The sequence below is a fragment of the Mastacembelus armatus genome, chromosome 23 (genome assembly GCF_900324485.2).
Source record: "Mastacembelus armatus chromosome 23, fMasArm1.2, whole genome shotgun sequence".
Taxonomy (NCBI): Eukaryota; Metazoa; Chordata; class Actinopteri; order Synbranchiformes; family Mastacembelidae; genus Mastacembelus; species Mastacembelus armatus.
Genome location: NC_046655.1, coordinates 12,125,078 through 12,141,702, shown reverse-complemented (window position 1 = coordinate 12,141,702; position 16,625 = coordinate 12,125,078). Strand labels below are relative to the sequence as shown.

Sequence of the window (16,625 nt, the reverse complement as noted above, 5' to 3'; positions counted from 1 at the left end):
ACACTGAACTAAATGTGTGGAACACCTGAGTTAACAGTGACTCTACCCTAAGGCTCACCACAGTCGGTGAAGCCTGGTAGTGCCCCTCCTGTCTGTATGTCCAGCTCAGCTCAGGTGGTGTCACCCACTAAGAGGACTGCTCTGTTTTTGCCTATTTGCTCTGTGTCCTTCACACTGACTGAGCTGGAGGTGTTCTGGATATAAAGTCTCACTATATTTGTTTTGGACTGGGGAATTATTTCCTATGTGCTCTTAAAGTGGAGTTGGCATGAAGTTTAACTTACACTGTCACAGTTGAGTTTTTATTGGGCTTATTTTGATGGAGAGAAGTCGACAGTCTGTTAAACGTTGGATTTCTTTGTGTTTTTGCTTTTGTTCATTTCCATGTTGTCACCATTCCACTGGTGGCTCAGGAAGACGAATACTTTTACAGTGTGACTGGAGCTTCGCCAGGCCAAGACTTGGAAGGCTGACGCATAATTTGAGCAGTCACCCCATAATTCAATGCCTTCATTTGCATATGCTTCTAGCTTCCCAGAGGGGACACAGGGGCATTACTTGAAAGACGGGAAGGAGAGAAATTGAATCAAGAACGTGGTGGATGTACCTTTTTTTAATCTGACTACAGACATCATTCTGGAGTGTATGTTTCATTACTGTGTGTGTTTGGCTCTGTGCACATATTGATATCAGCTGCTGCTACTGATTGTTTCCCCCATCATCCAAGATAGATTTCTGAGTGTGGTGCTTCAACAATATTATAAACAGTAGCAAAGCTTTTTAAAGGCCACAGCAAAATAAATGGGACTAAAGGGAAATGTGTGCCCTTTACCATGTTACACTGTATTACAAACTGAGATCACTTTATTGTGAGGTAGAGTTGTTCTGAAGCCATGTAACTGAAAGTTGCAGCCTTCTCAAATCTCACTGCAAATTCCCAATTGGTCACATGCTTACAGAAGATCCGTCCTGATTGTGGGCTGGTATTTGATGAAATGTTTTAGATTAAGAGACTTGACGCTTCCCTCAGCAATTCAGAGCATTTTAGCATCTTTCAGCTCACTATTTTAGTTTGTTTGGATTTATTTTGATTCACTCTCACAGCTTTTATTAGAATAACTGCCAAAGGTGATGGTATGTTGTGTTTTCACCTTATTTCCATTGTCACCAAGTGGATAAAAAAAACTGAATGTGAATGCAGGTTTAATATAAAGTTTTTAATGCTTCTTTTTTATTAATATCATATCTCCTTGTGTAAAATATGTAGAACACCTTAATTCACCTTAGAACACCTCCAATCCTTCAACACCTTAAATAAGACCTGCTTTTATTGCTGCTTTTAAAACCATTAGTCTATTTCATTTTTGCAGCTTGTTGAACATTATCCATATTTTTTTTATCACTGTCCACCATTGCAATTTAAGGACATCATGTTAGAGCATGCTTTTCAGCAGTGACTATTCTGAGGTGTTATGTTAATCTCTCCCTTCTAATCTTTAACTTCAAAATAAGTGTATGCCTCATTTATTTTTATCCTGTTTGCGTGAGTTGTGTTTTTCTTTATCCTTTCCACCATCCATTCACCAACACTGTTTTCATCTCACATTATCGTTATTATTATTTAGTTATTTTCTTCTCTTTTTTTTAATCTTTTATCTTTTATCTTTAGGTTTCTTCATTTTATTATCCTCAAAAATACTTTGGAATCGGCTTTCACAGCTAAAAAATGAAAGCTCACGTCTCATTAACCTGTTTGTACCATCTCTTTTTTTTTTTTTTTTTTTTTTTAGTCTAAAGCATCTATTGTTCTCTCAACGTTGCAGGTCACTATTCACCCTGGAAGACCCCTAAGCAGGTAACATACTTCAGCCTCCAAAACCTGGACTGTCCCCATTTCTGCTTTTTAATCATTAATATAGATTTTAGTACCAGTGGCTGCAGTGTGCGTATTGTATGTGCTAATGGGAATGACTCTAATCTTGATTTTTACTCTTTGTCTTGTGTCATATTTTATAAGATCTATACATGACCTACAAAAGTCGTACTAACTCTACTGATGATTTGCTGATTTTCTGTGGCCTTACAGCCCTTGATATCAAGCCCTTCATTTATTGTTATGACATGGCAAAAGGGTCAAGTAGCCCACTCATAACATCACTAGACTCTTGACCCCACAAGCCAGACTTGATTCATAGCCTGACTCAGCGCCATCAGGGTTATCCATGCTCTGGGCATCTACAGCTATAGTGCAGCCGTCTGTCTCTCAAGTGCTGTGGCTTGGCCCAGATGCATTTTCATCCATCTTTTATCGTTTCATTTGTCCATCCTTTCAGATTTCTGAAAGCTTTTTTGCACTTCCATAAACTACATTCTCTTACTGGTCATTTATCTTTTACCTTACCTGTAAAGCAAAAACCCCCTCCAGACGTAACATTTAGCCTCCTCTGGTGCTTTCTCTGCCACTATAAATATACTACTTATCTGCTGTCCTGAGGCCCACTAACAGTTCTGTCCAACAAACATCCTCTTAGTTTAGATTCACTTTGTCTTGCATGCACACGAGTGTGTGCCCATCTTTCTTTGACATTGTGTGTGATCAGTTTTGTGCCTGACCAGCTCCTGACCCTAGCTCATAGTCTCCCCTTTCCAGATCACAACAACACCAGAAACCTGCAGTGTGAAGTTTTTAAGAAATTTGTCCTCTGAAATCCCCTCATTGCTCCTCGTCACTGCCCCATCTCCACTTCCCTCAGATTAATTGTAAAGCTGAGCTCTGATTTTGTTTTGAATGTCATTGCATGAGTTTCTCTCTCTCTCACTCACTCACTCTTGTCTGTTTGTCATCTCTCGATCTTTCTACCTCCAAGAGTTCAGTTGCTGGCTGCCCCACCCTGTCCTGCAATCCCCCACCCTGTCCTGAAATCCCCCATCCTGTCCTGCAATCCCCCCCATCTCCCACCACACAAGAGTTCACTCTTGGTTTAATTGCCAATCATTTGTTGCAGGGCGACTGCAGCTCTGAGGAAAAAATATGGATGTGTTTGACTAATAAGGGAAGAACAGGGAATCGCCTAATTGTCATATTGACCTACAGTCGAGCTAAGGCTCAGCCTGCAGCTCCAGACTTTCCATTGCAAATGAGCTTATTGAGATTTGTCAGTCTTATCTAGCCAATAGTTTAGGTAGCAGCTTCTTAATGTTGGAGCCAGTGCTTTTTATTCAACAACAGTCTTATGAAGGTGACCTGCCTGCATTGATCTGGCTGACTAGATTATAGCCAGGGTGTGCCTGTTTCATCGAATAGACAAAGAGGAGCAGAGAGTCAATGTGAGATCAGGATGCAGTAGTCCAATCCCAGCATTTAGTCCCCAGTCTCAGCAGCCTGCCCTGTGCAAACATGACAGGAACCAGAGGAGAAATACTTTTGAATCCAGCCCAGAGCTTTTGTGAAGCTCATGTTCGTCATCCTGAACCACATGCCTTGTAATTGTCAATATCGCAGTGTGCCATATGCAGCCAGCCTCACCATCTCAGTTTCAAAAAACTCTGTTGTTCCCTTTGGATCCGTCTCACACACTTTGTGACATGTCAGCGACTCATCTTTGCTATCTGCTCAGTGACGCATCAACACTGACACTCTGACTGACTGGTGTTGTCAAAACTGATGGAGCCACTTCAAAAACTTGACAGCACATTTCCAAAATGTGTTTTCAAGTGGCAGGTTACGTGTTAGGCTGTAATATTCAGTATCATTAACCAGTGATAAAATTTGTAAATTGGCTTTTTTTTTTATAATCCTGGGGTACCAGATGGACTGTCTTCTACCAACTCTCCTCAGAAAAGGGACACTGATCTATTTATCCTGATCTTCTATATGTTCCCTCTCCATACATACATCCCTAATACACACTGTGAGCTAAATAGAGAACAGAAGCTGGTATTGTGTTACTTGTTTCAGCTACTAACTGCACTAACTGTCTGGCTTCCCATCTGTCCAGCATTTATTAACCGTTTGCTAAAGCCTGCCACCAAAGAGTGATAATCCAAGCATAACTTAGCAGTGGTAACCAGGCACAGCCAGCCTGTCAAGATTAGGATTTCTCCACCTGCTGAATCAGGGCACAGTGCTCTGATTAGCATGATGTTCACTCCCTAAAGAGTTCGGAGTGTGGTGTCTTATTTTTAACCACTTTTCCAAACCAAAAGCACAAGGGCAGTGAATACAACTGTTTAATAACTAGCTTACTCCCTACTATCAACTGTATTTTCAAAGTCAAGACACTTGTCTTTGGCTAACTATAGCTACTGTATATACTGTAGTATTGGTTTGGGGAAGTCCAACTTATTAGATAGAATATCTTCTGTTTTGGAAATCTCTACAAATCTGCCTTCATTATTGTGGTGTAATGAAATCATGTTGTGTGAGAACATAAATCTTGACAGGCTTAGTGAACAGTCAGGACTCACTAAAGCAAACTACTTCAGTTTTGTTATCATGGTTATGGAGCTAAAATCCAGCATCAGTTGTAGGAAGCTGCAAGGGAAATACTGACCGCTTAATGCCACTGTGCTTTTCAGGTGCTGGAGCAGTGGGAGTCCCAGCAGGGCCAGAGCAGCTCTGCTCAGACCAGCCTGTCAGCCCCAGTTATCCCCCACAGCGCCCCCTTCCCAACACACCATCTTCACAGGGCCTCGGTCCCAGACTCGGCGTCCGAGGCCTTGGCCCTCGCTAAGCCAGACCCCTTTGACCTTTACGAGAAGTCCAGGGCTATCTATGAGAGTAGGCGTAAGTACCAGAGCTGAGACTGCAGGTGTAGCGCTGTGGAGAAACACAGACACTGGAAGGTGGGAAAATGAAGATTCATTGTTTTCGATTCACTTTTGCTGCTCCACCAAAAACTTAAAAAGCTTGTTGAAATGTGCTGACCTCTTTCTATCAAACCAAACGCGTTGATGCTGAATCTTCAACTTTAAACTTTAAACCCCAACTTTAAACAATCACCAGGAGCTTTTCATAGATACTGTACTATTATTCCCTCATTAGCGTTTTCAGCTGCTTATCCTCCTATTATCGCATTTGATCTCTAGTTATTAAGGTCTTACACAACCCAGTACACACATGAATGAAAGTTCCCATCTACTGCCAGTTTTTATTGACTGGAAGGATCTTTACATCAGACACTGACGTCCTGCCAGCTCACGTCGTAAACTGAGATGTGTTAATGAATAAACACTTCACACAGCCGTTACATCTTTATGCTCATGGGACATCGTAATTTTTGCCATCAATATTACTGATCTCAAGCTTGTAAAATGTGGAAAGTCTTTTTTTTTTTTTTTTTTTTTTTTTTTTTTTTTCTTACGATGTCATCAAGATCACTGCTTTGCATAATGGGACTTTTACACAGTAGAGACTATTATTTATGCTTTTTTTTGATGTGCATGTGTGGCTGTATCCAGGATTTCGGATCTTCTGAGGTCATGACTTCATGTCAAGTCAATTTAATTTAGTTAAGTCTAATTTTATGTCCCTATTTGAAGGTCTAAATACTATAAAGCTGGTTGTAAATTTTTAGCCCCTCTGGCTTGAATAAATTCTGATGAATCTTTTATTTATTGCTTTAAAAATGCTCAGACTTAATTATTTTACCAGAGAGTTACCATAAATCTGAAAATCCATATTCTGAGGGCATGGCCTCGAAATTTCAGCATATAGTGTTTATACTGGAAACATTTGATCAAATACTGATCACATGGAAGCTTTTAGTGGAATTTATAGTAGAAACTGTTTACACACAGAGGAAACAATATTAATGTGATCGGTGTTGTCTACCTGTGCATGTATGTCAAGTCTGCCTTAGAAAAGCTGCCTTCAAAAATAGGAACGTTGTCTGATGTCTGTATGTTGCGTCAGAACCCTGTTGGTTTCTTGTGGTTCCTCTGAGGTGGGTGTGGCTAACATACGGCAGTAAAGTTTTCACTGTTAGGACTGATGTTCACTCTTATGTAAGGCACCAGGTATTCAAGAGGCAAGGCTGTCAGAAAGTTTCTATATCAAATGTCATGTTTCTCTCCTCTTCAGCAGTCGACCCGATGAGCACTGTAGCATTCACCGTCGCCCTCCTTTCAGTAAAGGTCAGGGGTGAGGTCTGCCAGGCTGAGCAGGGAAAAGACACAGGCAGATTTTAGGAATGCTCCATTTGTCCCTCTCACTTTTGTGGATGCGACCTTTTATGTAGCGTCGCAGCACCGGGCTGGAGGCCTCCTCTGCCCATGGTGTTTAATTTCCTTTGAGCCTTGATAGATTAATGTCAGCATTAATGCAAAGAGTTTGTTTTCAGGGTCAAGTCTTTCAAATTCTGAAAGATATTTTCTAACTTGTGGCAGCAGCAGATTTTAGTGGGAACACTTTCTACCAGATAAAATGGTCTCTATTAAATCAGTCTACATTTGGATGTCAGTGCGTTATTCAGCATATCAGGGACTTTATTTCTAGGAGGAAATGTTACTGTTGTCTGTTCCATTTACCCATGAACTATTTTGATATAGTTCTCAAGCGTTTTTGCTGAAGTTTTAAGCTCATTCTTGACTTTGAAAACAGCTGAACACAAGACAGTTTTATTTTCAGTGTAACAGCTGTTCAGGAGCTGTTCTGGAAAACAGCAAACATTACCTCTAACTATGTATGACCTCTGCTTAATGCAGGATTCTCCAATGGTTGCAGCCAAAAGTGGAACATTATGAGATTTCTAAAGACAGAAAATGTTACGGCAAAGCTGATGGCATTGGAGAGCATTCAGTTACAGTACTGGTGCAGCTGAAAAGTGCTCGATGAGTGTGCACACAGCCATTAACTTCATAGAAACAAAACTATATCACACAGTTTTAATGGCGTGTGTCGATGATGACTGGTTCTACAGTTCCTGTATAATTTCACTGATCTTACCAGTAGCCACTACTGAACAACTCCTCTGACAAAATGTGGCCTTTGACCACATGTCAGTGATGTTTTTTACATTTTGGATCAGCTTCATTTTGTTCCAAATACTTTCACCGTCTCTCCTTCGTTCTCTAGTGAGGCCAGACAGTTCTCTATAAGAAGCACAGTGTGTGGTTTGTGTGGTAACATCTGCGTCAGTCTTCTAGACTGTAGTCATGATTTTCTTCCTCCATGTTCCTGCTGAGTCCCAGTAGAGCATTCAGTGTGATTAAAACAGTTACAACTGGAATCAATTTTTCATTTGCAGCCACTTGTCTGCGGTTGAGTTCCTTTCACTACTTTGCAGATCATGATGTTGTGTGCAGCCTCTGATTGCAGATGAGTTCTTGGATCCCACCTCACACTGTAAATAAGGGATGGGTATATTACATGCTGTAAGCACTTCGTGACTTTTATGGATGATGGTGAAATTCTGCTGTGACATTAACGCTGAGGCAAACCTTCTCTGCCTTGTGGTAGCATTTGTGAATGCTTGTGTATTTCCTGATGTGCATTGTGTCTAAGTATGTGTGCAGTTGTTATTGTTTATTAGTGCTTCTTGCATTTTTTTTTCTACCTAGAGCCCAGCCAACCCAGGACTGTTTTCCATGTGGACCCCTCAGGTAAAACTCTAACCTCTGCAGGGACAGTGTTAAAAAAACAAACTGTTCTAAAGCATTGTATTTATTGAACTGTTTGTCATATTGCTTCAGGAGCGGAGTACCAGGACATCGAGGTCCACCTGCGCAGACAGAAGTCTGGGTTTGGGTTCCGGGTGCTGGGCGGGGACGAGGCCGGGCAGCCTGTGAGTCCGGAGACGCGTGAGAAGGCTCGTATGGCAGTGGACGTGGGACCCTGTCATTTTCTCCTCTCTAACCCACTACACATGGTGTACACCTAACCTTTGACCTTTGACCCCTGAGAGAATGATGGCTCTGGCTGCTTTGGTGTCTTTTGGTGTTAAAGTAACAAAACAACATCTCAACCACAGCTAATTATTTATCACTTTAACATCCACTTTAACACCCACTGCTTGTGACACACAGACACTCTAAAACCAGCGCTCCTTCACTTCCTGTTTCTAACCCTGCGTTCAATAACAGATCTTGATCGGCGCGATCATCGAGAAGAGTCCCGCAGACCTAGACGGGCGCTTACGGCCTGGTGACGAGCTGCTGTTTGTAGATGGGATCCCAGTGGTGGGGAAGCCGCACAGATACGTCATCGACTTGATGCACAGCGCCGCACGTACCGGCCAGGTCAATCTGGTCATCAGGAGGAGGGTGCCGGCAGCAGGTGAGAGAGCATCAGTGGTGCTGTGTGTTCTTTACCTTTTAACTGTTTTATAGACTAAAAGATTAACCGATAGATTTATATAATGTGACTTTTAAAGGTCCCATAAAATGGTATCATTACTTCCTTAAACATAGAATTCCTTCCTAAAAAGTTTGTTAGAACAGGGGGCAGTAAATTTTAAGTGTAAACCAGTGGGCATTTAATTATATAGAGAAAGGCAATTAGGTTTAACTGTTGAAAATGTGTGATCACTTTATTGGTTACACCCACTAGTAGTCTGAAGTCACCACTAATGCACTATGTTCCTGGAAGTAAAACTTTTCTAAGCTATTTGACACATTGAGACAGTTTAGAACCTGAAATGAAAACACTTGAACTAACTTTTGAAATGTTGGTGTTTTCATGGGATTAGTAAAACACTGAATATTGTGGGTTGAGACTAGTTGACTCTCTTACCTTTGGCTTGTTCGGTTTGCCACAGTTCTACTTGTCCTTTAATAAACAGGATTTACTTAGTAACCAAAGTGAAACTCTAATCTCTGAGTAATTACACTCGAGCCTCCCTAAAAAAACATGTTAGCAGACTTTTACTCTTACAAACACTTCCTGTGCTTTTGAGACAAGAGACTGGGACGGCACTTCTTCCCAGGAACAACAGCCCCCTGTTTTCTCATTATGACTCCCACCCACTCCAAGCACACACACACGCATACACACACACACACACACACACACACACATATCCACACTTTTCTCAGCAATCCACTTCTTACCACTCTGTTCTGCCCTCTGTGTCAATGTCTTCTCACCAAAGGCTACGGTCTGACTCATGCCTGGCCTCTTCTGCCGCCCTTACTCCTGTCCTAATTGTCTGACTCCCACTGGCACTTTGAAAGGTGTCAGACTCTGCTCTCTACTCTGAGCTCATAATTCTGCCTGCACCCAATGCCCCCGCATTTTACTCAGTTCATTCTCTTTTTTTACTGCTTTTTTTCTCCTCATTAAATAAGAATTTGGACAGTTATTAGTGGAAAGAATTACTATGTGTTACACAGTTAAACTGCAGAAAACCGCACTATTAAAACAGCAACATCAGGTTTGATCAATGTGCCACAACACACACACACACACACAAAGAGTTGTTTGCTCTGACTGGATTGACATGATGTTTGTTTTATGCTGAGTTTTTTCAGGTTGTGTCTGTTTTGTTTTGTGTTTCTGTCAGCTCCAGTTTTCTGATTTTAAAAACTATTCTTGCCTGTAAGATTAAAATTAGCTTTCGATTTCATATTGGAAATTATGTATCAAGCGCTTTATTTTTTAGCGTAATAACGTAATAATAGTGAGTCAGGAATATTAAAGTTTGAATGGCTGTATTTTATCTCTTAAAATGCTACTTGTTGAGTACACTGTGATATTTAATGTAAAGTAGTTCCAGCTCCAGCCCACCTCAAAAAAAATATGACTATGATGAATGTTGTCCCCTGCATATGGCAAATCTTTATTATCCATGACACACTTGACAGTCATTTTGATGTAAGTATGTTTATACAATAAATCTCACAAGGGAACACTGAAATATAAATATAAGGGAAGGAAACTAGATGAACCTGTCTTCAACAAAAGTAATAGTTATAATAATCTCCTCATTTTCTGAGGTCCCCTGCCACCAATAATTATACTGCTCTCCGTAAAGGATCTGAATACTTCTTCCAGGACTTCCAGTCAGTAGATGCACAGCTCAGCCCTCTCTCCTGTCCCTGTAGGTGAGTCCTGTCCGGAGAACGGCCGCAGCCCAGGCTCCGTCTCCACGCAGCACAGCTCCCCACGCAGCGACTTCACATATGGCAACAGCACCAGCACTACCCAGGGTCCCAGCACCGCCGTGGGCAACAACACAGCCAGTGCGGACGGGACATCGACCCCCAACGCGCAGCCGAGCGATGTCATCATCAATCGAAAGGAGAGCGAAGGCTTCGGCTTCGTCATCATCAGCTCGCTCAATCGGCCCGAGGCTACGGCCACCAACAGTGAGTCCACTGACTGTTTTAGTGGTGTTTTCAGGAGTCAGGTAGAAGCTTGTGCATCATTAATCCTCTAATCTGCATAACAACAGCTGTCGATGCTGAGACTCCTGTTAAGACACTTAGACACAATGCACAGTATCTGGTAATCTCACATGCGTCAGGAGAAGTGGCAGATTTAAGTATAAGAGCAGGTCAGGTAAAAAGTGAAGCACCTTTCATTTTATCTCCTCAATTATACATGCCCTCCCACAGCACGTCAGTCACACACATCCCCGATATGCAGTTGTGAGCATCAGTGCATCGCCCACACAGATGAAAAAACCTGGATGCCTTACATAATCCTGGGGTGAACAGCAAAATGAGAGAGAGACATTTTCAGTCAGCACAGTCACTGGTGTGTGAGCACAGGCAGGCGTAGTCCTCCACCCTGCTGCTGAGAGTGTCTTTACCTGCAGCCTTTGAATCCTCCAACAGCTGTGCCCCATAAAATCGGCCGCATCATTGAGGGGAGCCCGGCCGACCGCTGCGGGAAGCTGAAGGTGGGAGACAGGATTCTGGCAGTGAACAGTCAGTCCATCGTCAACATGCCGCATGCAGACATTGTTAAGCTGATCAAGGATGCAGGCCTCAGTGTCACCCTGAGGATCGTACCACAGGAAGGTGAGCAAACACGTGGACGTCATAGACGAGGAAGCTGGTAGGCACCCATTCATGACAGTAACTGAATTTGCTCTGCTAAGTCAAAGTTGTAATATGACTTTGATTCTTTTTACTTTTCTCTTTACCAAATCGACAAATCTGTTTCCGCTTCTTCTTTTGCATGACAGAGCACAAAACGTAGACATGACCTTTACTACACATGAATGATGGACAAATTACACGCCATATTCATTTCATCATATGACACTGATGCCTGGTTTGCCTCCTTACTTCACCTTCTTTCTGTTGCGTTTTGTGCTTTGCCATTCATGGACATTTATAATCTTGTTATTTAGAGTGACGTTGAACGTACCCTGTGGAGTTTTTCACCACGAGTGGCCCTGTGGAGCCGTTTGTGCTGTGCATGTGGGCAGTGTGATTCACATTCTGCTGAAGTGTCACACTCTTCCCCTGACAAAGCAACAATACACCAACAAAAGCAGTAAAGAAGACAGCTAGCAAAATCAGCTTTTCAGATGTTTTATGTGCAGCCAAATGTATTCGGTGATATATGCGGAGTACTTTGGTGTGTAATGCAGTCACAACAAGGTGCCTTCAAGATTTGTGTTGGCAATTGTGGTGTTCTTTTTAAAATTTATTGTATTACCATGTTTAATCTGAAAGGAGTCACATGTAGTGATGCACAAGGAAGGTACCACCTGTCTCTGCACTTTCTCTTTCCAAAGTGTTTTAGCATCGTTCACCAGCTGTTTGTTGACATGTGTTCAGTTAGCAGGTTTACATGAACCACTATATATTACATGACAAAACACAACATGTCATCGTAATGTAGTGTGCAATGAGTTTTTAAGGCAGACTTAAAAAGACCTAGATCTTCAATATGGTCTATGACCAGTGGTAAGGAAAGGCAGAAATCCATCTCTGGTTAAATGAAGATTCAACCTATTTGACTTTTTCCTCTTAACTGAATTGCAGAGATCAGCAATCCCCCATCAGCCCCCAGCTCAGAAAAGCAGAGCCCCATGGCCCAGCAGCACAGCCCTAAGACCCAACCGGGCATCTCAGCATCTCAGCCCAACCCAGCAGTGACAGAACCCAGCACTTCAGTCAGCCAAGCCAACCCCATGCCCCACCAGAGCCCAGTGACCCATCTGCCTGCCCCTCCGCCTCAGACCTACACTTACGAGAGCAGGTAAGATACCAGGACAAGTTCTTGTCAAATAACAAAATGTTCTAATGGAACATGCTTCATCCCTGTTCTCAGTTATAGTTTCTGATTTGCAGCTGTCTTGACTTTCTGATGTGGTGAAGCATCTTTATAGCCTGACCCTCTGTCTGTCTCAGGGGCAAACACTGTTCCTCTGAGAATACAAGTATGAATCACATGCTGTCATCCCACTGTCCTCATTCTATCTGCCTTTCCTGCACTTTTTCATTCTCTTCGTCTCTCCTTATACTTTCTGACTCTTTCTTTCACCTTTCTCTTAGTAACATTGTCTTTTTCTTTTTCCCTGTCTCGTCTTCTCGCTCTCATCTCTCAACCCCTCTCCCCAGTTTGTTGTATAACATCACTTAACTCTTACGGACTGCTAAATTATTTACACAAATTGCTACTTTATAAAGATCTGTTGAATATTTTACCAAAAACTACAGGGGTCTGATATCTACAGTGTCATTGCCTTTTCCCTTTGCTTTACACAGTTTCCAAATCTCTGTGTGCTGAGCATCAGCAGCCTCTGAAAGAGTTTGTTTTTGTTGGAAACTTTTTTATTTGCTGTGTGAGGAAAAGCAGTTTTATTTCCTCACTTAAGTCTCGTGTGATGGTTGTCAGCATGAACCAAAACAAGCCGTCGCTGTCAGCACCGGGTGACCCAGCAGTTTTTTCACAGCACCGACACAGACCACAGTGTCCACAGATAATTATGACAGTAATAGAAATGCTCATAGACGTCCTTCCATCATTCTGATTGGTCTCTTAGTTACAGATCAGAGGTGAAGGCGAGGCAAGATGTGAAACCAGACATCCGACAGCCGCCGTTCACAGATTACAGACAGCCCCCGGTGGACTACCGGCACCCCCCTGTGGCAGATTATCGCCAGCCGCCAACGCTGGACTACAGACATCCACCACTGCTGGACTACAGACAGCTAGCTCCTGATGCCAGGCAGTTTGCCATCCCAGACTTCAGGATGCCACCTGTTCAAGTAAGGATGTTTTTCAAATTTCTCACAGTCCATCCCCGTGCAGGCTTTTTTCTCACACCTGATTGATACTGGATCTGCAGGGCTAATACTAATATGATACCTGAGAGTATTATATATAATCAGTATTTATGTCTGTCAGGTAGTCTGATTGACTGATTTGCTGTTTGGCAATTTTGCCAATTCTTTTTGGTAATGTGTGTTTGTGTTGTTGAGTTAGAGAAATCTCATCAGAGCTTCTGCACTTTTTCCCTCTGTTGTGGTTGGTGTTTGTAAAAGTGAGCAGCTGACACAGACACACACTTCTGGACACATTAACTTCCTGAGCAGCTCCCCAGTTTAACTGAAATACCTTCCATCCAGTTCTTTGTTGTGCGATTGTGATTGCCTTCTTATTCACGTCTTTTCTTTGAAACCTGAGACTATTTTCTCCTCAGACGAATCTAAACACTTCTGATCTCTGCTTGTCTCAGCTGTCACAGGACTTTGACTTCTTCACAGTGGAACTGGAGAAAAGTGTGAAGGGCTTCGGTTTTAGCATCCGTGGGGGCCGGGAATACAAGATGGACCTGTTTGTCTTACGATTGGCAGAAGATGGACCGGCCATCCGTAACGGAAGGATGAGGGTAGGTCTGATGATTTCATTTACTCTAAGAAATCCTCGACACCCCCTTTTAAAGGTTAAGCTACGTTCCATCTTTCCGGATTACATGGCAGACGCTCACTATAATTGTCTGATTTTTATCAACACTGCAACAGCAACTTTTCAGGGCCAGTTTAAATTACATTTAGTATTTGCACAGCTGCACAATGCTCCCTCTGAGTTGCTACTGTAGTATTTAGTAGTGGGAACAAAACACATATTTTCTGAATTCATAAAGACGTAATTAGAAGTCTGGAACTTAAAATAAAGCACGTGGCTCCAGTTTTCCAACTGCTGAGTATAATAAATTCTCCTCATTTTCCTCATGTCCTTTGCTGCTTGCAACTGATGCTGTGCAGCTTCTTCAGTCACTGTCAGTGCAGATTTTATCATGCAACCAACACATCACTTTCCTTCTCCTACTTTTTCTCTCACTTACGTTTGTTCCCATCAGTGCCTGATGTATCTTTACATCTGGCAATGATGACTTCAGTCTGCACTGCATTTCTTATCTGTAATGAACCTGTCAAAGATAATGTGTGCAAAATGCCCCTGGGGGACGTATTACTTCCCCTTGTCAGCGTGGTCGATGGGGTCCAGTGGACTCCGATACAGATGGAAGAAGGCGAGAGAATCCCTCTCGAGCTCCACTTAAAATCAACATACACGGAGTCCGATCAGTGGTGCAAGAATTATTCAGACTCTTTACCAGCACAACACTCAAAGTAAAAAGGATTCGAGCCCTACTTAAGTGAAAGTGTAAGGCATCATGAGCGACGTGTCATGTGGGGGTTGTGAGATGATTCATGGACCAGGAAAGATGAAAAATTAAAGTGTTTCTGCACAAATTTGTCTTATTTTTTGTGGGTTTTTCTCAACTGGACAATGTGTTATTGTAAAAGGCCACAAGCCCAAAAACACTGCTGGTAGGATATTAAAATCAACTCAACACTGGACTTCAGGGAACACTTTCATTCTCCTGATGATAATCCTCAAGCCACACCGCCGGGTGCAGAGAGGAATCAGTCTATTTAACTTAAGTAAATGTGAGATAATTGGTTAAAAAGCGTTTGACATGCCTGTCACTTTGGATTCGAGTGGTGCTTTGACAGGTACATGGTTGCAGAATTACCTGCAGCGTGACTCCCTGAAGTAATTCTGATATTGTGAATATAAGCCAAGTCATTTCTCCTCAGCACTCATCTCACATTTTTAAAAACCACAAACTAATAGCCCACAAGGGCACTAACAAATTCTAACATTTTTTTCAGGTTGAAGTGCCAGTGCAGAGGCTTCGAAGAAAATTGTATGAAGTGATTGGTTATTACAGACAATCATTCAGCAGTAATTACCTCAGCAAGCTTTATACCTTAAATAAAAGACTGAGTTATGTGTGGGCGTCAGGTGCAATGGAAGCACCTCCAGCTTAATTTCCACTGCATGCTCCCTGTGCTCAGCATTCACATGCCCTCCATTCAACTTTGCTTCCGCCTTTATTAAAATGAAAATGGAGCTTGCTCTCTCCTGCTGTGAGGAGGTGAGGATTAATGAGCGAACCGTCTTGCCTTCCACCTCTCCTCAGACCACCGTAATGGCACCTAATGACTCCCCCTCACTTGACTCAAGTCCGCTCCTGACTTTCAAATTACCTCAGCCATTACCGGAGGACTTCTTCATTTGTTAGGGTAATTGGTCAGCACGTTTTGTCCTGTTCCCCATGAATCCTCGCCATTAGTCAACCTTGGAGCCGTCTCTCAAAGGGCTGGACATGAGAGTCTTGAAGGAAGGAGGACTGATGTTTGACCCGTTCTTATGTACATCAGGGACTGGTCACAAAAAGCAGAGCTAGTTTAGTTAATATTTACTTTAGCTGGTCTCCTGCAGGTATGTTTTTATGTGTGTGCAGGACATTTTTATTCATCAGGTTGTTCTTGTACAGTACGTTCCTCAGCCGCCCCATGAGAAAGGGTCTACTACAGTTCTTTCCAAGCAACATGTTAAAATTCTGCCAAAATTAATTGTAACTGACACCAGTTCATAGCCAGTGATGCTTATTAATGCTAACAGAAGCTCAAGGCAAAGCCAATGAATAATAGATTCATATTGATCACTGTCGCCCACAATAAAAGAAGCTTATTAATATTCTATTCCATACACGATGTGCTCATTTCCAAACCTGCCAAATCTTAATTGACTCCATCATACTGTACCCAAATCTTCATTAATTTGCTCATCTCATTTGTGCCTTTGAGAACTTCACCAAAAGGTTCAAGCAGCAAGATGGAGCCTAACATAAATGTGTTATTATTTGCTTCTATTAATCATTCTTTTCCTGCATTTCATGTCTTGCAAAATGAATGAATGAATATCAGTGTGTGATTAAACACAATCGTCTTTCTTCAAGTGCAAAATTGCATCTAAAATATTCACCTGTTTATTTTGCTTCAGAAGTGGTGCAGGGCGTGTTCGTCCAGTCTGGTTTTGCTCCATGCTTCACTGTTACTGGTTGAAGAGCCTTATAATCTATAAAAGCAGCGTCAGCGCTGATCCAGTGCTTTCTGTACTTGGCTGCTCTGAACTCAGAAGTTAACACACTTGGTCACAAACTTTTTTTTTTTTTTATTCTCCGTCTTCACTTCCAGGTTGGGGACCAAATCATTGAGATCAATGGAGAGAGCACACGGGACATGACCCACGCCAGGGCCATCGAGCTGATCAAGTCTGGAGGCAGGCGTGTTCGTCTTCTCCTAAAGAGGGGTACAGGGCAGGTCCCAGAGTACGGTAAGTATCTACACTTTATCTTCCACACCAACTTTCT

General features: G+C 42.3%; 1 protein-coding gene across 9 annotated transcripts in view; it reads left to right on the top strand.

Annotated features, from left to right (window-relative positions):
• magi2a (membrane associated guanylate kinase, WW and PDZ domain containing 2a) overlaps positions 1 to 16,625 on the top strand; it is a 155,641-nt gene that overhangs the window by 132,827 nt on the left and 6,189 nt on the right. For 5 of the 9 annotated variants that reach the window (XM_026326473.2, XM_026326478.1, XM_026326477.1 and 2 more), the window contains 11 exons: positions 1,824 to 1,855; positions 4,579 to 4,786; positions 7,561 to 7,602; positions 7,693 to 7,808; positions 8,083 to 8,275; positions 10,042 to 10,305; positions 10,777 to 10,962; positions 11,938 to 12,154; positions 12,942 to 13,167; positions 13,638 to 13,790; positions 16,450 to 16,588. In XM_026326473.2, the coding sequence (XP_026182258.1) occupies positions 1,824 to 1,855; positions 4,579 to 4,786; positions 7,561 to 7,602; positions 7,693 to 7,808; positions 8,083 to 8,275; positions 10,042 to 10,305; positions 10,777 to 10,962; positions 11,938 to 12,154; positions 12,942 to 13,167; positions 13,638 to 13,790; positions 16,450 to 16,588 (1,776 nt within the window). The remainder of the gene's footprint in view (positions 1 to 1,823; positions 1,856 to 4,578; positions 4,787 to 7,560; positions 7,603 to 7,692; positions 7,809 to 8,082; positions 8,276 to 10,041; positions 10,306 to 10,776; positions 10,963 to 11,937; positions 12,155 to 12,941; positions 13,168 to 13,637; positions 13,791 to 16,449; positions 16,589 to 16,625) is intronic. The other 4 variants (XM_026326475.2, XM_026326481.2, XM_026326474.2 and 1 more) reach the window with 3 other exon arrangements.